General features: G+C 36.8%; 3 protein-coding genes across 11 annotated transcripts in view; 1 reads left to right on the forward strand and 2 right to left on the reverse strand.

Annotated features, from left to right (window-relative positions):
- The first annotated feature begins 679 nt into the window (after window positions 1–679).
- Window positions 680–1,490, forward strand: LOC129792309 (general odorant-binding protein 67-like). The gene is made up of 3 exons (XM_055831219.1): window positions 680–778; window positions 841–1,234; window positions 1,300–1,490. The coding sequence occupies exons 1-3, from the start codon at window positions 680–682 to the stop codon at window positions 1,353–1,355; spliced, it is 549 nt and encodes a 182-aa protein (XP_055687194.1). The 3' UTR covers window positions 1,356–1,490.
- A 181-nt stretch (window positions 1,491–1,671) lies between these two features.
- Window positions 1,672–3,084, reverse strand: LOC129792310 (uncharacterized). Its single transcript, XM_055831220.1, has 2 exons — window positions 3,046–3,084; window positions 1,672–2,968 (listed from the first exon to the last, which is right to left on the reverse strand). The coding sequence occupies exons 1-2, from the start codon at window positions 3,082–3,084 to the stop codon at window positions 2,393–2,395; spliced, it is 615 nt and encodes a 204-aa protein (XP_055687195.1). The 3' UTR covers window positions 1,672–2,392.
- LOC129792707 (NAD(+) hydrolase sarm1) overlaps window positions 1,672–19,071 on the reverse strand; it is a 31,369-nt gene continuing 13,969 nt past the window's right edge. For 3 of the 9 annotated variants that reach the window (XM_055832027.1, XM_055832032.1, XM_055832031.1), the window contains exons 2-9: window positions 12,056–12,247; window positions 8,849–9,084; window positions 7,891–8,272; window positions 6,201–6,292; window positions 3,927–5,614; window positions 3,751–3,872; window positions 3,341–3,687; window positions 1,672–3,266 (exon numbers count right to left, since the gene is read on the reverse strand). In XM_055832027.1, the coding sequence (XP_055688002.1) occupies window positions 3,089–3,266; window positions 3,341–3,687; window positions 3,751–3,872; window positions 3,927–5,614; window positions 6,201–6,292; window positions 7,891–8,272; window positions 8,849–9,084; window positions 12,056–12,247 (3,237 nt within the window). In that variant the 3' untranslated portion in view covers window positions 1,672–3,088. Of the gene's footprint in view, window positions 3,267–3,340; window positions 3,688–3,750; window positions 3,873–3,926; window positions 5,615–6,200; window positions 6,293–7,890; window positions 8,273–8,848; window positions 9,085–9,379; window positions 9,690–12,055; window positions 12,248–14,075; window positions 14,262–15,875; window positions 16,336–19,071 lie in introns of those variants that run through there. The other 6 variants (XM_055832030.1, XM_055832029.1, XM_055832034.1 and 3 more) reach the window with 6 other exon arrangements.

Raw genomic sequence — 19,071 nt, forward strand, 5'->3', positions numbered from 1 at the left:
ATATTTTGTTTCGTAGAACATTCTTTGACAGTTTAAAACAATTAGCGGTTGCAGAAATTCTTACAGAAGTCCTAAATTCTCCAGATAGCTTCATTTGTGCTTATATATCGACCTTACCTGAATTGTTTAATTTCATCCTTCTTTAGCAATAAAGGCTTCTATCAGTTGTGTAAATGGTCAGATTTTTGACCCTTTGTTAATGTGTATTAACGCTTAATTATTGTTCTTACAATATCCTAATTTAAATTAATATGTATAAGAAAATTTCCATCTAAACGTTTAGATCGATCAATTATGGTTATTATATAATTACTTAATTAATAGTCAATTAGAGAATAGAGAAAAAATCCAGAAGTAAAATTACCATTCAAAAGACTCATCATTTCCCATAAGTGGTTAAAGTAAAAAGTCAATTAATTCCTCATTAATATACGTCGCATACATAACACATAATAAAAGGTCTTTTTTCCTCATACCAAAAATTGGCGACAATTACTTTTCCTCGCCGTTTGCGACGTTCGCAACTATTATCATTTAACAATAAAAGAATTTTTTGTAATAATATCTAACAAAAAAAGCATCCCAAACTAGTTCAATGTCGCCCTTACTTATAAAAATGTTGAAAAATCGCGAAATAAAAGTTTATTTGAATTCATCTGCCACATCAAACACAACCTGAATGGAGTTGAAGTGGTTTCATTTGAGCTTTGTTGCAGTTATTTTTGCGGGGGTGGCCCTGGGAGTGGAAATTGATTGCAAGAAGCCACCGGAAGATATTGTGAGTGTTAAAATTGTTCTTGCGTGGAAAATTCTTTGAGAATTTTGGGATATTTCTTGCAGGATCCTGATTTTTGCTGCAGTACCCCAATTTTCTTTGATGATCAATTGGTGGTGCAATGCGAAAGATCTCTCGGATGGAATGATTCACTGCACTACAGTGAATTTCCCGATGATCTCTGTATCTCCGAGTGTTTGATGAATAAAACACAAATTATTGTGAATGGTCACATTGACAAGAATATCCTTCATGAAAAATTGCTTGAGAAAATCAGAAATGGTTGGTGGAGGAGTATGCTCCCCGAATTCATTGATACGTGCATGCAGGCTGTTGGGAAGGATGAAGAAATGGCTGGTTACAATCCAAAGAGTGCCTGCAAGGCTGATGCACTCTTCATGATTGACTGTATTTATTTGAAATTATTCGGGAATTGTCCTGAGGAAATATGGAAGGATAGTAAGATGCCAGAAAATGCAAGGAAATTCAGCTGATAATAAAAATTTTTTTCTTTTCTATTTCAGCTAAAAAGTGCCAGAATCTGAGGGACTACATCATCAAGTGCACAAACCAAGATTAAAGTGTCTGTGAAATGAAATGTAATTATTTTTGCTGAAAATCTTCTTGTGGACGACTTTGGACCATTTTCTAAGTGCTTACAAACCCGAGACACATTCAGCAATGTAATTGAAGAGAATGAAATAAATTCGTTAATTTGAAAACTGTATTTGCCAATCCTAAAAAAATATTTAAAGATTTTCTTAAAATTCCAGTAAAATATTCTATAATTACCCTCTCAATAAGCGAAGAAAGCTTCATCGACAATTGAGACCTTAAATCGACAGAGGACCTTAAGTTTTTCACCACAAATAAAATTTTAAAAGAAATACATAAAATTCCTTTTGCTGTCCTGTTGCAAAATCGCTTTATTGATCTTTCTCTATTTTGCAAAGATAAACAATAAAAATTCTTATAATATGCAATTTTTTCTTCCAGTGTTCCTAATTGCACTGTAATACTATGTATAATATATAGCATAGGTCATTGGGAAATACAAATATTCATAAAATATTATTTTTTGTGAAATAAAATCACTTATGGCTAAACATCCTGCATCAGTGTTAAAATTGGTTAAATAAGTATCGATACTAAACATTTATACAAGAGCTCCTTTTTTATATAAAAAGTTTTCTTAGGCTGAGAAATTTTTTCTTTTTTTTTAAGTAATAATGTGCTGTGAGTCATTTATGCGCTCGTGAAGAAAAGAATTTGCTTTTAGCCCAGGGATTCGGATGAAATCTCTTCTAAAACAAACGTTGTTATATAAGCTGCTCACATCGAGTAATCACAAATCAATTTACAGGTACGTCACATGCATCTCCTTTGACTTTCTGGCATAAGCCCCCCGTCCCCGAAAAATCCTCAAAGGCCCCTTTTAAATTTTGTGAAATTTTTGTCTGCTGGGAATGGCTAAGAGGTCCATCATTTCATTTTATCTGTGTATGTATGCAATATCCTAATACTGTGGCACCACCAAGTGCACGGGAAATCCTTGCGTCCTGTGGACATTGAGATGGAATATATAGAACTATACTCCTCGAAGTCCCTCCGTGAGCTTTACTTCTTAATTAGACTCTTCATGCGTCGTCCAAGGCGATTTATGAATGTCCGCTTTGAGCCCTGTTGATCGGAAGAAATGGACCCCTGACGACTGGATGTGGATGATTTCTCCTCCTCTGAATTGTAAGCTGTGTCATCGTTGCTTCTTAGTGCATTATCCACCACAATTGTTTCACTTTCACAAAACTTCTCTCCTGGTGATGCAGTTCGCTGTGCTTGCTCACTCGCTGGACTCTCTGGGGTATCCTGCAGTAAACTCTCTAGGCTCCTACTGCAGTTCCCATCTTCTTCCTCACCCTTATTAGCTTCCGGCTTCTCGTCCAGCAAATCCTCGAGACTTCGGGATATCCGATTTCCACGATCCGTCTCGGCGCCACGTTGCCTTCGTTGCGGGGAATCAGTTACCTCCGATGCAGCTCTCTCGCTATTTGTCTTTTGCCCATTCCCAGCATCATCGCATCCTGCCATATCCAAGAGACCATCTAAGCTCTGACTACGGGAACTAATGGCAGGCGGTAGGGGTGGCCGACGACTCAGAGCAAGGGGGCCACGAGGAGCCGCCTGGGGACGTCGCTGTGGTGTTGTTGGACGCCCAATGCGACTTGCAGGATGTCCAGTGATGAGTTGTCGTGCAGGACTCGGTGACCCACGGAGGCGGTGGCGTGCATTCGTTGAGGCAGGGGGGCCATCTAGTCAATCTGATATTCGCCCATTGTCTCCGCCCTTGTTGGAGTCATTGCTGTGCATTCGCTGATAAATTGGCGGATTCTGGCGCGTTGTTGATGCTGTACTTGGTGTACTTGGTGTTCCATCACCACGCAATGGACCACGGAATCCATCGGATTTCATGTTCAGTTCGCCACGCATGAACCTACAACACCACAAGTTGTAATATAGAGAAAAAAATCCTGAGCTAGAGGATTCTCCAAAATATTAAATTTTTACCTTTCAAGTTTGTCCACACAAGCATCCTGATAGTCATGAATCCAACGTACTCCATTGAAATGGCAAACACTCCTCATGTCTTCTGGCAGATTTTCTGGTTCTGGCCATGAGAAATTATCAATAATGGGAATAATGTTGCAGTTGGAATTGAGAGCAGCCACAATCTCCCGATGTACCCAGTCTTTACACTCAAAATCCTCAATACACCGCTCAAGGGCTCTTGGGGTTAGTACAAGGATAAAGTGCTTAGCCTGGCGGATGCTCTGCAGGAGGTTATTATCAAACTTTCCTGCCTCTAATCGCTCAACATCGATAAATACGGAAAAACCCCGAAGTTGCAGATGAACCTAAGATTACAGAAATTCATCTTAAAGATTTTCTTTGAGATAAAATTGAGATATTTTTCTTACCTTCAAAAGACTGGCAAGTTGAGATCCATTATTGCGGCGGTAGCTGACGAAAACATCGAGAGTCTTGTCGGGATTTTCCTCCGATGAGAGACACATGGAGGATTCCATGCCTGGAAAAATTGCTTCAGATCCATTAGTTGGCATTTATAATGATTTAGCTAAATCGACTTTCTTACATTTAATATTGTTGAGTATCCTGAGGCGATGGATGGAATTTGTGATGCCACATTCGGAGATGAGTTGATCATCATTAAGATGCCTCAGGGATTCCTTATCAACACCGGCATTGAGCATAGAGTACGTGTAGATGCTGTATTCCATTCCAATATTCTGCAGGAATTGGTTGAGACTTGAGGAATCACGAGATGAGTAGTCAGCCATCTTCTTGAGATTTTGCATCTCACGCATAAATCGCTTGCGCTGTATCCCATTGACAATGCCAATGTCCTCACGGAGATTTTCCTCATTTAGTTGCAACAACAAATCACCATCAACGCGGGATTCATAGAAATTCCTCTCATAGTCCCCAAATCCTATCTGCTTCACCCATTCTCGCACATCTTCCGTCGTCCACAGGGGTACTTGCTGTGATAGCTTATGGGGCACCTCTTCACCAATTAATCTCAGAGCTTGAGCGGCAAATTTCGATGCAATTGCATTGGGGCAGGATGCTACATTCTTCAGTGGTTCAATAGCACCAATTTCTCGGAATATCTCAGTATTTCCCTGCTCCTTCTTTATCCCAGCCTCCATACAGAAGTGAAATGCAGCCAAATTGCGTGCTTCCTCTCGTTTGCTGCTCAGCACGGGAACAAGACGCTGTAGCCAGTGTTTGCTCTGCCCGTGTGCATGAGCAAGATTGGATTTTGCAAATTCAGATGGATTGTGGGATGTTACGAAGGGCTCTACGAGGTCCAGTGTACCAGATTTCAGCACTTCCGCCTCGATTTCCTTATTGGCCACAAGGACAGCTATTGCAAGGCAGGCGTAGTACTTGATGTTGTCATCATCGTGGAAAGCTAGTGGGAATAGCCACATAGGCACTTTTCTATTGATCATGGCTTCCTGATTTTCAGCTCCACCGTACAGGGATAGATTGGCCAGAGCACCAGCACAGTGACGGAGGGTTTCAACATCATTCTTTCGGCATTCAAATAGCACCGCATCCAATCCACCAAGTCTGATCACATCTGAGCACGTGCCTTCGCTGTGTTTGAAAAGATGCTCCAAAATGCCCGTTCCTACACGACTGTGATCCGTCTTGGTGTTCTTCGTGCACACACACGCTACATTAACCACCTTCTCTAGCCCATTCTCAACGACATGCGAACGATTCTCCGTTGTGAGACATTGCTCAAGGAGTCGCGCAGAGGAAAATTGGATTTCCTTATCACCTTCAACGCAATTCCTCATGAGGAGATCCAAACCCCCCGTGGAACGCAACTCATTGCACAGTGTATAGCCCAATTCATGCCCATACGTGGGTACTGCCCATGCCTTTCGGATGATTTCGTTAATTTTATCCAGCATGGGTGGTGCTGTTGTCATTTGCTCAGGTGTCTGTAAATTCTTCACATACTGGTCCAGGTAATTGGTGTACTTTGAGATTGCACGTTCTACATCCTTGGGATTGCTGGTGGAGCACAAACTCTCGAGATCATCAAACCCCCCGAAATATTCTTCATCAAATCCATTTGTTTTGCGTGTTGATGAGGAAATCATTGAGGCACCTGTGCTAATACCCTTCTTCGTGATGGTGAAGTTTGATTGACTCGCAGAGCTTACATGCTTCTCCTGATTAAATATCCCTGAAGACGTCACCATTTGACGCTGCTGAGCCTGCGTTATGGCTTTCTTTTCGGCGCTGTAAAAGAAAATAAATTTAATTGAATTAGATATTTATTGGAAAAAACTGCCTTATTTGGACTCAATTGTCTTTTTGTGACTCAAAAATATCTTATTTGGACAAAACTTTTACCTAATGTGGACGCAATTTTTACTTAATTCCGACGACAAAAACACTCAATTTCATTTTAGGGGTTGTTAAAAAATATAAGACAGAAGGATTTAATCGATAAAAATTGCAAAAACTGAATGCAAATTATGCAAAAATTTCGTCAACATAAGGTAATTTTAAGTCCCAATAATACATTTAAGTCGAAATTAAAAAGTAGGTAATTGAGTTACAATTAGACAAAACTTGTATTTATTTGGGTACATAATCTAGAACATTGATAAACAAGCTTTTTTGCTGAGAAAATTTTGACTTAATTAATCTTAATCTTCAAAATTATTATGCAGTCTTTATAAGCTTGATAAATCTTCATATTTTTTCTTAGAAAAAACATTACTAATTGCACATTTAGTGCGTTTAATGCACATAAACTCAATAAATCTTCATTATAATTTCTTATGTTTAATTTATGATAAAAATAAATGATTCAACTTACGTAAATGTATCACTGTGGACTTTCATAGAAGCTGCTGCAACGCTGTTTGACTCTTGCTGTTGCATATCACCGGATTTTAGTGATCTGGCTTCCTGTTTTGGGCGACAGAAGGAAATGTTCGTTTTTAGTGAGATAATTGAAATGATATTAGGAAAAATTGTCATGCTAAAAATACGCCCATGACAAAATTCTGGCAAACGGCCTGATGCCACCTCAAAGTCCAACACTAATGCTCTACTGTGAGAAGAAATTCTTATACTCTCACAGAGTCCATTCTCCTAATGGGCTAAAAATACAAGCAACTATGTATGCGACGGCTGCGGGGGGTGGATGATTTACCTCAACAATAGGAATTTCACGGACGGTGGGCGATAGAGGACTTTCCACGATGGAAATTCGAGGACTCTGGAGTGGACTGGCGGTTCTAGAGCGATTTTGGGGTGGTGGTGAAATAGGCATTTCCACAACGGGGCTTGGGGTGCGTGTAGGAACGAAATCCGATTGTCCGGTTGAACGAAAAATGCCCTTTCGAACGGGCCAGGGAGCTTTATTGGCCATCGCGCGCTCAGCAATACACTTCTTTGCTGCAGAATAATTCTACAGCAACTGACGATATTGTGTGACTTTTGGGATCAATTAGCAGACAGGTACTTGCGGACAAATATAGTAATCACCACTCAGTCGCTAAATTTTCTCACACGCTATCGGAAAACACGCCTCTTTCAACAGAGCAGAAAAAAGCTCTCTATTGAGCCAGAAAAAAAAAACTTCTATTTGGATTCTATGTATCAATATCTTGCCTCAGTGACTAACTGGCACCAACTAAAATGATCCCAATGAATGAATGTTTAAGCAGTAGTGGCTTTTGATTAAGCTCCCCGCACATGAGAGAATATTCTCAAATTCTTCCCACGAGAGAGTGAGAGTCATTCGCAACTGCTAAACTTTATATACGTTATTTTCCTTCACAGTTGAGGAAAAAAAACACACTTAAGAAATTTGAATAATTAAAAATAAAACAGAAGAATTGACGTCCAACAAGACGCACATTTTCTTTCACGCTTGCGACCTCGAATATTATTAATTTTCCGCCACTTTCGCCCCTCCCACGAAAAGCACACAAAGAACTACATCAACCACATCGATCGCAGTGGAGACGCCGGGTGACTCTGAGCATTGATTTTTTTTCTTTAGCTTTTCTCTGAAAATTCTTCTCACCGCAAATTTGTCACTGCACTTTCCACGAAGAGTCCTTCCGGGGAAACTCACTGAGCGACTTGTTGAGAAAATAATCCGAAGCATTTTCCTCAAAATACCAAAGAAAATTTTTCACATTCTTCCCCAACTTTTCTTCTCCACGGAAAACTGTTATATTGATTTTTAGGGTGATTCCCCTTTAGTTAGGTCAAGAAATATTTTCTCAGTGAAAAATTATAAAACTAAACACATACACACTACTCGCAGGACTTGAGGACGGAAAAGGGGTGTTTATATGAGAAACGGAAAAATGGGAAATAATGAAAAATCCACTACATTGCTTCAATGCTGCTGTGCAAAGGAATGTCGTCAGCTGACTAAATACGGTATTCACATGGGGAAAATCCGGAAAATCCTTCTACGAGGAATTTTCCACCAAAGTGCTTTCGGGAGCTTTCGTTACAACAACAAAAAACCGGCACGAAATACTCACTTTGAGCATGGCAGCATTCTGTTCGGCAGAAATCCCATCGACTTCCACACGATTTCTCATTGCAGAAGCTGCTTTAGATTCCTGGTAGTCAACATCACCAGCTTGAAGGCGTTTCATTTCAGCTGAATTTGATGAAGCTTGCTCAGTGCTGTACCCATCAGTCACCACTTTAGTCTTGGACGCCGATGTCATGCTCTTCTGCTCAAATTTTACCGTATCTACGGCCCCTGTTGTCGTGGCCAAATCACCCGCGACGGAAGACGAAATAGCCGGTGAAAGATCTAATTGTAGGTCATTGTCTGGCCCATCGCCATCTGGGAAGGTTACCAGGGGTTGGTCTTCTCGACTATCGACGAGATTCTCCAGTGAAGAGCGAATTTTGCTGCAAAAGAAAAGGGAAATATTGAAATTATAGAGCTTTAACCAGGCGCCTCCACTGCACTGATAGAGTAATATTAAAAATACCTAATCATTACAATTTAGAATTTGATTGCTTAGGTCTATTTTACTGCTTTATAAACTACTTTGAACTTTTTCTTCAACGTTTCAAGTCTGGTTATGAGAATTGAAAATTCTTTCAAGAACAATCAAGTAGATGTTTTAGAACTTAGACATAAAAAGTAGAAAAAAAATTAAAAATTTCTTTAAGCCCAGAATAAAATTAAAAATCATAAAAAATTAGAAAAAAAAACATTGTTGCTGTTTTCTTTAATCGACAACTTGTAATGTAAATAATATCTCCGCTTTTAATGGAAAATCAATAATATTTTTATGATCATGAATTGAGTAAGCTAATTTAGAATCAACAAATCAATATGCATTGAAAAGAATATGCAAAGTTCTTTAAAAAACCTGACTATTCATCGGTTTTTAGTATTTTTAAAAATATCTATTAAGGCATTACATATTTACCTACGCTAATTAGCACCTTTATTAATAAAACTAATAAACTCCTTACCTCTTGAGCTGACTCATGGCGGTAGTCTGTGTGGTTGTCCTCCCCATTGAGGCGAGATTGTTAATCTCCGTCATGGAGTTTTTGAAGTCGGTGAGATTTCGCTGGAGGGCTGTGGCTTTCATTTCTGACGTAGATGATGCTGTGACGTGATGAAGACGCTGTGACGACGATGTCTTGGCCACTCGAGATGTTGTTGTGGATGATGAACTGCTCGAGGAGGAGCTACTGTTAACCACCTGTGTGGAAATTTGCGGAAGAGATCAGTTAGTGTCGTTTTGTCGTTCCCAATATATCTCGCGATTGAGCTGTCGTGTGCTTCGTCTATTCATGCCGTCATGTGTCTAATTATAAAATGGCAATATACATATATTTCAGAATTGCTACATATGTCCTAAGAGAACAATTGATTTGCATTGCATGCCGTACATGTGATTTATTTCCCCTTGCACATGCACTGCAATTCATTCATACAATCCATTAAATTGAGAGATTGAGTGATAACCGACAGCACTGAAGAATTACCACACTCACCGATATTGTCGTGATTTTTTATTTAAAAATCTTTCAACACTATTTTTGTCTCTTCGCCCACAAATTAAATTTTCAAAGCGTGAGAAATTGCACAAAGATCACTTCTTCTTTAGCAACGAAGATCACACCAGAAAGTTCTAGAAATGCGAATTTTCGCGAATAATCGTTCGTAAAAACACCAAAAATTCGTTCCTCAAGGGCCTTCTTCTTGATTAAAAAAAATATATTCAAGATCGTTTTCTAACTACGCGGAAATGGCAATTAGAATTCGTTCGTAAAGATTTATTCCTCTTCGATCGAAGTCTGAGATGTGACTGCCGCGCTTTTTGGCAAACTCATGGAGAGATCATTTCGGTGGTAAGTGAGGAAATACATATAAATAGAACAGGGTCATTCAGAGAATTTTAATAATTTTTATTTTTCATGTGCAACAAGCTTATTAAAATTTTGTAAGAAAAAATAAGCAGCAGAAATAACAGAGGGCTTTTTAGAAAGGACAACGTGAAGGCATTCTTACAGAAGTGTAAATGAAATCCAATACCTAACAATTAATCCCACAATAACGTTTTTTTTTCTAGGAAAAAAAGATAAAATTTAAGACTTTTAACCCCATAACAAAATAATGAATATAAACGATGAATAAGTTGAAAAAAAAACTAAAGAATTAGATAAATTTAAAATTTTCATTTACAAATTCAATGAATAGCCCTGTACGCAAATTGAAGATGCTAGCTAGTCAAGAGAGTGTGTTAAACACATAATTTTGTTGACTTTCTCAGTATCGCGCGCAATGAAGCACCACACGACAGAAAAACCCAGCTCAAAAACAGCATCAATTCGCGGTATTTAGAGAAGACATTATTCAGAAGCTTCAAAAGTTCCGGATTTACCATTGTAATTTCAATTGTTATGAATATTTTTCCGCTCAAATGATTACTGAAATTTTGGCATTAGCGGGGGAGGAAGAATAAGTTGAAAATTCAATTTTTTTGTCGCTTCAACCTGAGAGAGTCTGGTACATGATGGGTGGTATACCAGGAATGTCGACAATAGCGGCTCAGCTTAATCACTCATCGTAATTTTTTCTTCGCCACTCTGTCGCCCAATCCCGAATGTATGATGCTGAATGGACCTCAGATTTTCTCTTGAGTCATCGGTCGTAAAAATAAATTTGATAAGATTTTGCGCTCATGACATATTCTAGGTCAAGAGGTTCACTTCACAAGAAATACTAATAACAAAATCCCAATACAAATAAATGAAAATGTAATTTCTTCGTCACCCATTTCACTCTTAGTCATCAATGTTTATTTCGTGTGAACGATTAAATAATATCATTTCAATGACTTTGGGATAATTTAAATTTAAGTTGTAGGCTCAAGCTCGCACGAAGAAGAATATCTATTTTTATACAGCAAATATCTCTGGTATTTTGCAAGAGGGGCTTCCTTCAAAATAAAACTACATATACAACACCTCCGTTGAGATAATTAATGCAAGAAAAGCAAACATAAATTTATCGAAAGGAATTGGACAAGTTGTCTAACCTTGACAAGTAGGAGATATTTGTTCTTTTGTTTTCGTCGCGCGTGCGAAAAGAAATGAATATTTTTGTTGCCGATGAGCTTTTTTTCTCAAAAGTTTTTTTAGAGTGCGAAAAATATCTGCAAAACTTTGTCTTGGCACAAACTTCGAGAAATCAGCTGATTATGTGAAAAAGAACATAAAAGAAATGAGTGTAAGGTAAGTGTTGCATAATGTTAAAAGCAAATTTCCTTGACTATCCAAAAGGCATAAGTTCGATACTGATTATTTGTCATTATTTTGTCCTTTAGATTTCTTTATAAAAAAGCTTTGCTGAAATTATTTTTTTTTATTTTATTCATTTTTTTTCTCTATGACGTGGGTAAGATTGATTCATCTCCTCAAATATTATCTGAATTACATACTTTTTAAGTCGCTTCCGTTGCTTGTTCAATTTTTTTTCACTCAACTTAAACGATTTAAACGACTTGTTATTCTTTATAATCCAAAGATAAAAAAGTAATATTATGTAGGTATTTAATTTTTTCATTAATAAGAAAAATGGTTATGTACGTACATAGTATGCTACAATCGTTATATATCGTAGTATGAATAATCCCGGGATTCATTGACAAAAAAACCACTTTTTATATTGAGCACAAAATGAGCATTATGACGACAAAGATGAAACATTTACGTTGAGGTTTCGTCGATGTTTTTTGACACAGTATTTTTATGCTTCATACAATGACGTCATGGTTTCACATTTCTCGGTGAATCTTTGCCGGCTTTTCCTAGCTGATCTCAGAGAGAAATGAAAAATCTTTGACGAATTCTTTTTATCTTCTTTTTTACTCGTGACCCGATTATTTTTTTTGAATGAGGGATTTCCATATACAAAATGAGTAAATTCCTTTTCTTTGTAGTATAAAATCATGAATGAACTTTACTATGAAAAACTTTAAGTGTAAAAACAACAAAAATTCATTTTAGTTTGGAAAAAAAATTATAAAAGAAAATTTTTTTGACTATTTTTTGATCATGTTCTGAAGGAAAATCCTTTTCGCACATTTTCCTTTTTCTCGTAGTAACTTTTGAAAACTAATTTCACGTGAATAAAGTAGAAAACACTGAAAAGTTTTTTTTGCTCACCTGTTGCGATGATGAAGTGGATGAGGATGACAGTGATGAAGAAGTTTCCTTGATGGAACTCGAATTAATAAGATTTTGCCGTGCACTTGTGGCCGTTGTGGAAGACGTTAAGGCATTCTTTTTCTGCAAATTTTCCAATATAGCCGCCATCTCGGGTGTTACATGTGATTGGGCTTCTGGAAAATCCGACATCTGCAAAAGACCACAAAATCCGCGCGTACGTTAGAAAGATTTGTTCGTGTGTAAATCAAAAGGCGCCAAAACTTGATCGCCCACACAGTGGTGTGCACAAAAACAGTCTGTTTTGTTTCGTGATGTTGCAATTCACCGCGGAGTGTCAGAGTAAATTGTCTCTTGTGGTTTTTTCTTGCTTTTACACACATGTGTCTATCTTGAAAATAGTGTGTACACTGTATGTATATTGTTCTGCATTATTGTTGGGTGTTTTTTTAACCGCAATGTATGTAAGACATAACAAATAAATGAAGGTATATGGGAGCCACCAAAAATCGTGGGTGGATTTGTTATAAGAATAACGTGAATGAAGAATGAGGTGATTTTCTCCCCTAATGTGCAATTATTTTAAATTACAAATGAATTCGCGGAATAAATCGTCCTTGTTTGAAATGTGTGACTGTTTTTTTTTTCTTCTTTGGTATTGAAAAAAATTAATAAAAGATGAGGTTGATATTTTTGAGGTTGTGCAGAATTTACTTTCAATGATTTTCTAAGTTTTACTTTATTTCTTTTTTCGCTTTTTTTTTCTTACAACCTGGTTCAATTCTCATGATTAATTCATCACGACACATTGAAATTTTACACATAAAAAATATGATTCATTAGAGAGAAATTATTTAACAAGAGCGATCATTTTTTTTATTTTCCCTTATGATTTTTACGTTTTAACTGTCTGTTATGATACATTTGGCACAATTATAACGATTTTATGATCTCGTTAAATTGGAAAATTTTGTGATTAACTTTCTGACGACAATCACTTTGTAATTTCCTGCAATTCATTAAATACAATTTTCTACTCAAGTACCCGGCGAGTTATTAACCCCTTGCTTAGAGATAAGACGAAAAAAATCGTTACTTTTGCACAGACACAGAACATTCTGGACTTCATTGTGCTAAATATTGAAGCAAAAAAAAGACTGACTTGGACTTTTATGGCAGTGAATGAATTTTTAGTTAATCTCTTCCAGCTACAGTCCACCTACGCAGAGTATTTCTGCATGTTGAAAATTGTTCAGAGAATACATTTCAATCAAAAATGAATTTGCGTGAATCACGATTTGTCTTTGTTTTCCTTGACTGTGACGCGGATTTTCATATCAACACTTGAGATTACGGCACATTATATGGATAAAATTAGGCACACCTATTTTTCCATCGTGTTTTCCCTCTTACAAATCCACAAATGGCACTTTTTTTAGCTGTGATTCTTTCGAAGAAAAGAATAGCACAGCTTCTGTCTACCACCTAAAATGCAATGTTGTCCGATCGGGCTCAAACTTGGTATGAGCACGAATTAGAGTCCCCACATTCCATTTTGAAATGGAAATGCAGACTTTTTCGCATCAAGAACAAATACAAATGAAGCTCTTTTGAAAGAAATAAGAATGAAAGTTTCCAGGACACACCAACATTTTCTCTAGAGAACAAAATTTTTGTATTGAGGGGAGTCAGTACTAACCCTGATACTAATAATGAAAATAGACACCTATGTAATTATTTCGAATGTAATGGTCAAGAATCACGCACTTTCCTCACTCAGATTGGGTGTGAAAAGGAATTACACCGAGACAGACACTAACAGGAACGACAAGGACATCACGCTAAAGGATATGTCTGAAACAAAAATTGTTTTATGAAACTCTTTCACGACACTATAAATACAGAGGACAATGAACACATAGAAAAAAATCCAGGTGTGTAGCTATAATTTTCTAAATTGTTGTGTCATGTTGTTTCTCCAGCAACAGGATTTTCTGACTTAGAAGTTTTCACAACTAACCGAATTGAGAAATTTCTTTCGAGCTTCATCCATCTTCAGGGTGGACAAATCACTACCGCAAATTGTTTGAGACTCCCAGTTACTCAATTCCCGCAGATTTGGGCTACTTCCGAAAAAGTGTCTCCTCATGGTGCGAAAAGATTATATTGCCTCTTTTGGATGCTGCGCTAAAACTCACCCAAACACCTACGTGAAAGAATCACAATTTCACCATTTGCCGCAATATTTGGTATTTTTTTTAAAAAGAAATAATTAATACATAGCGCATGTATGTATTAAAATTATATACATATAGCGAACGCTAATTGTTAAGAATATCCACTGCAATAAATTCGCTGGGGTGAGAAGATAAAGAAGAAATACATAGTACTTGGTATGCCACATATGTAAACGATGCAAAGAATTTTGAAACAATAAAATGTTGTTCCTGAAGTGAGGGAATTGAATTAAGACACTAAGAGATTGATGCTTCATTTGTGTGTACTTAAATACTTTAAGTGTAGATATTCTATTTAAAGGTTTGATTAAGGGTTTACGACTAAATAGGAATCATTTGAGATATCCTTTTTATGAAAAGAGAAGCCAAATTAAATTAATTTTGCTTTTAAATCCACAAAACTAAACAAACTTCTCTGCATATAGGAGAGAACGGGGCAAAAAACTCACTAAATGGTTTGGAAAAAGCTCAAAAGCTCAAGATAGAACAAAATAATCTGAGAAAGAAATGTTCTAAAGAATTGCTATAGGTACATTTCGCTCTGTCTGTTTAGGAAATATAATATTTTGCGCTTTTTCAAAACCCTTAAGTGCCTTTTTTACCCCGCTCTTCCCTGCCCATAATAAAATTAGCTGACTTCACAATATTATAATTGACCGCAATTCTATCAAAAATAGGTAACAAAATAAAGTGTCTTACATAACATCTCACGTAGAGCTTCACGTGTTTTGCTAATAGCATAAAATTTTCCGACATTTAACAATAAATATTCCTGGAAATTTCTTAATGAAAAATTCTTGACAATTTTGCAACTGAAATTCCATTAGGTTTATTTTAAAATAAAGCAATTAAAATAACTTAATTGGCATTTTACAATAGAATGCACTTAATTCTCTATCTATGTGAATTTTTTTTACAGGCTTTCATGTCTTAAATCTTTTATAAAATTAATTTTAAAAAATCTAACGCTATTCTAACATTCCATATGGATTTACAAATGAACAAAAATCTTTAAATTGCCATTTAATACTCATGAATGGTGTTAAAAAGTGAATCGATTGTACTACTAAAGCGAGAGAAGAATCATTTGGCGCCACATCAAGTGGCACAATTGATTGCAATTTCATGTTCTCGCGTAAATGAATGAAGACAATGTGTTTTGTTAGAATAATCCGCTATTAATGAGTCACTAAAGATGTGAGAAAAATTTAAATTTGTGTGAATTGGAGGCCTAAGCGGAGTTCCTTTTACTTCTTATTCTCTCACTTAGATTTCATTCACACAAGCCCCATCTAAAATGGAGGCTTTTCGTCTACGGTGGATTTAAATAAGGCACCTTTTAGAGGAAGCCTTGGCTCTGAAATTAATCAGCTCTCTGGGTAATAAATACAAAACAGCAGCGAAGAGTTTTATGGCAATTATATACATAATGTATCTTCTGAATAAAATTCTCGTATATATAGGTATATAGCATATTTCGTGAAAATGCCACGAAAGAGGGATTAGAAGAGAGTCAAAGCGTCATGCGCAGAATGGTGCTATTTTTTTTGGTATCTCTGTGCGGGCAATATCTCGGGTCTAACCTAGGTTTTGATATTCGTGTTTCGCGAACTTATCATACACAGAAGTGTCGGCAAAAAGAGAATCAAGTCACAAACACCAATTTGTTCTTGTTGCACAACACACTTTGAGACAAACTACATATATTGATTCGGCAAAAGTTCACTCAAAAGACAGTCATGAAAAACTTTCGGTATATTGTGACCCTGGGCTGGAAAAGCTCATTATCGTGCCGCGAAAGACAAGAAGTATAAATTCACTCTCAGTTCACCACCACGTGCTCATTGCGGATCTTTAGAGAAGCGCGTCTCACTTGGGGCATGGAAGATTTATCACACCGCGGAATTTATTGTGAGCGCAACCACGACTTTGCCAGGCCCGAGCATTGATAGAACTGAAATTTCAAGAACACAACTTGCTACAGCTCTTGTTGATTATCGTAGTCCCGCATGAAATATACTAAAAAGAGTGGGGTATTGTTGAACACCTCAAATACATTGAAAGAATGACTGGCAGAGCCGCCAATTGAGCCCCACGCAGAGAGAGAATCGCTTTTTTATATAAAAATAATTCCTCTACATTAGATTGTGTGGTATGAAAATATATACATAAACTCCTATATGTGCAAATGTATTGAATAAAGAGTTGCAGAGCATGTAGATGAAAGATAAATAAAAACTTTTTTTTTTTTTTTGAAATAGTGGTAAAGCTCAAAATTATGCGTGTTTGCATTGAAAAGCTTTATATAACGTCTTTAAATCCTAAAGCTGAAAACTTTCATTTTAGATTTTTTAACGATCAGAATAGTAGTCGAATGATGGCTGTAAAGCTGAAACTTTAAATTAAAATTAAAGCCAAAACTTGAAATTACATTGAAAATTTGAAAGGCTAGTAAATTATTTAAGACAATCAAATTATCGAAATCTGCTCAATTCGAATGCAATAGCCGTTAACATATATTACTTGTTCATTTTCCTGATTCTCTAGAAGACAAGAATCTAGAATGTATTTCTGACTACACCCTTATCCGATCGTAAAGTAATTAACAACTTCCAATAGTCGTTCATTCAAAAAACTGTAATTTCCAACGTTTACTACGTAGGATTCTATGTTGAACATTTCAGTTTTAGCTGTGTTTCTTTCAGACACAGCTTTTGTGTACCGAGCAAAATCGAAAGTCGTCAGATCGGGCTCAAACTTGGGATGAGCACGAATTAGGGTCCCCACATTCCAAAAAACGTATGCGCCAAAAAAATTTTTTTCCGGCCGTCCGGCCGTCCGTCCGCCGTGGTTCAACCCTAAATTGCAAGAGAACGGTAATAGATAGAGACTTGCGGTAAACGGCAAAGTTTAAAAGTCGACTGGAAGACGTCCGATTATGATGTCAAATTTTACCCCCCACCCCCGCGTCCGCCATTTTGGATAACCTCAAAATTTTGTTTTCGCTATATCTCAGCCCCTGTAATAGCTAAAAATCTGAAATTTTGATATGTTGTAGGGGCCATCAAGAGCTTTCCAACGATGCCTCATTTTCGAAAATCGGTCAAGCCGTTTAGTCAATATGGCCGCCACAATTTTTCATCGAAAATCGACCATAACTCGAAAACGGCTTGACCGATTTTGATCAACCCGGGGTCAAATGAAAGATCTCAACAAACCCTACAACTCTCTAGAACATCCGAAGTTTCAAAAGTGACCGCTAGGGGGCCAAAAATCAAAAACAAAATTTTCGATGAGTTTTCGATGAATATCTCGAAAACGCCATTATCGCTTTTCTTCATTTTTTGATATGTTATAGCTGACTATATTATCTAGCTCCATGCCAAAAATGAAAAAAATCTATGTCGCCGTTCTCGAGATATAGCCTTCCAAAGTTGGCATGTCATATCTCGGGTTCTACAGGTCCGATCTTGATCAACTCAAGCGCAAATGAAAGGTTTCGAGAAACCCTACAAATGTCTAGAACATTGCAACTTCGAGAAATGACCGTAAGAGGCGCTAAAGTCAAAAACAAAGTTTTCGAAAATTTCGAACTCGAATTTTTCGAAAATGGCGACATAAATTTTTCTAATTTTTCGATATGTTATAGCTGACTTCAAGACCTTTCAAACAAAAAAAAATTTATGAAAATCTATGGATCCGTTCTCGAGATATGGCCTTCTAAAGATTTCTTAGGGTATGACTTTTCAACTTTTCCCGACTTTGCGCGTATTTAAACTAATTCGCGTTCTAGTTTGCTCTCACAAAATTGGTACACTGAAAGAAACACAGCTCTCGTAAGCTTGGTCAGCTTACCAGTACATTTAGAATTGTTTAAATACAGTAAAAAATATTATAGAATGGGAAATGCTTCCACTTTCTGTAGCCGTCCTATTCTAGAGAGGTTCTACTGTGAGAGCATGTCTGTACTTGAGGGAAACCCTAAATATAATTATTTCATTATTATTGTATCAAATTAGAAATTTCTCTAGAATATACATATGTACATATCTCTATATATTCTTGAACACAACTGTATATAGTATATAAATGTAAATATTCTCCATTATATAGAACTTTAATGGGGGTAACACCTCTTAAAATGCAGCACACAGTGGGTAGGTGCCATTGAAGTGCGAGTGAGGAAAAATGAAAAAAAAAATCTCTCAAAAAATTGCCCTGGGTCAGTTGTGGAGTGTTCTAATAAAATTGTCAAAGACATCACCACATTACCGATCAAGTGTTTTCAATTACATCCAATCAGACCGATTTGCCCACACATTCTCTTCGTTTCTTTCCTACAATAAAATAAAAATCTAACATTTCTGCATCGCTGTGTGGAATTGAGCTCAATTACCTTTCCGTGGAAGTTGTATGAGGATTTTTATGAATGAAGTGGATGAATCAAAGTGTTGTCGCACACATTTTCTCCATCGCACTCCAATGGATGATTCATCCGTATGGAGTTTCTTTCGCGGAATTCACGAGCAAATCATCGAAAAATTACCCATCTCTCGCGATGGCGAATTTCTTTGCCATTTTATTAAACAAGATCACCCCAGAATGAATCATTCTTGCTGATTCTGAAGTACTTTCGAATATGAAAAAAAAGCTTTGCATTACATAACTTTCATGTTACATAACTCTTTTTGTGACAAATGTATTCAAAAATGATAATAAGGTAAAGTTAAATTCAGTTGTGGTCGGTTGAAATAAATAAATAGGGTACAATATTCTTGT

This window comes from Lutzomyia longipalpis, chromosome 3 (genome assembly GCF_024334085.1).
Source record: "Lutzomyia longipalpis isolate SR_M1_2022 chromosome 3, ASM2433408v1".
Lineage (NCBI taxonomy): Eukaryota > Metazoa > Arthropoda > Insecta > Diptera > Psychodidae > Lutzomyia > Lutzomyia longipalpis.

What these genes read in the sequence shown, in the direction of transcription:
- LOC129792309 (XM_055831219.1), top strand. Translation starts at nt 680, where the DNA reads ATGGAGTTGAAGTGGTTTCATTTGAGCTTTGTTGCAGTTATTTTTGCG. An exon ending in AGAAGCCACCGGAAGATATT is followed by an intron (nt 779 to 840) that starts GTGAGTGTTAAA and finishes TATTTCTTGCAG; the next exon opens with GATCCTGATTTTTGCTGCAG. An exon ending in TGAGGAAATATGGAAGGATA is followed by an intron (nt 1,235 to 1,299) that starts GTAAGATGCCAG and finishes TTTCTATTTCAG; the next exon opens with CTAAAAAGTGCCAGAATCTG.
- LOC129792310 (XM_055831220.1), bottom strand. Translation starts at nt 3,084, where the DNA reads ATGGCCCCCCTGCCTCAACGAATGCACGCCACCGCCTCC. An exon ending in GAATGCACGCCACCGCCTCC is followed by an intron (nt 2,969 to 3,045) that starts GTGGGTCACCGA and finishes ACAACACCACAG; the next exon opens with CGACGTCCCCAGGCGGCTCC.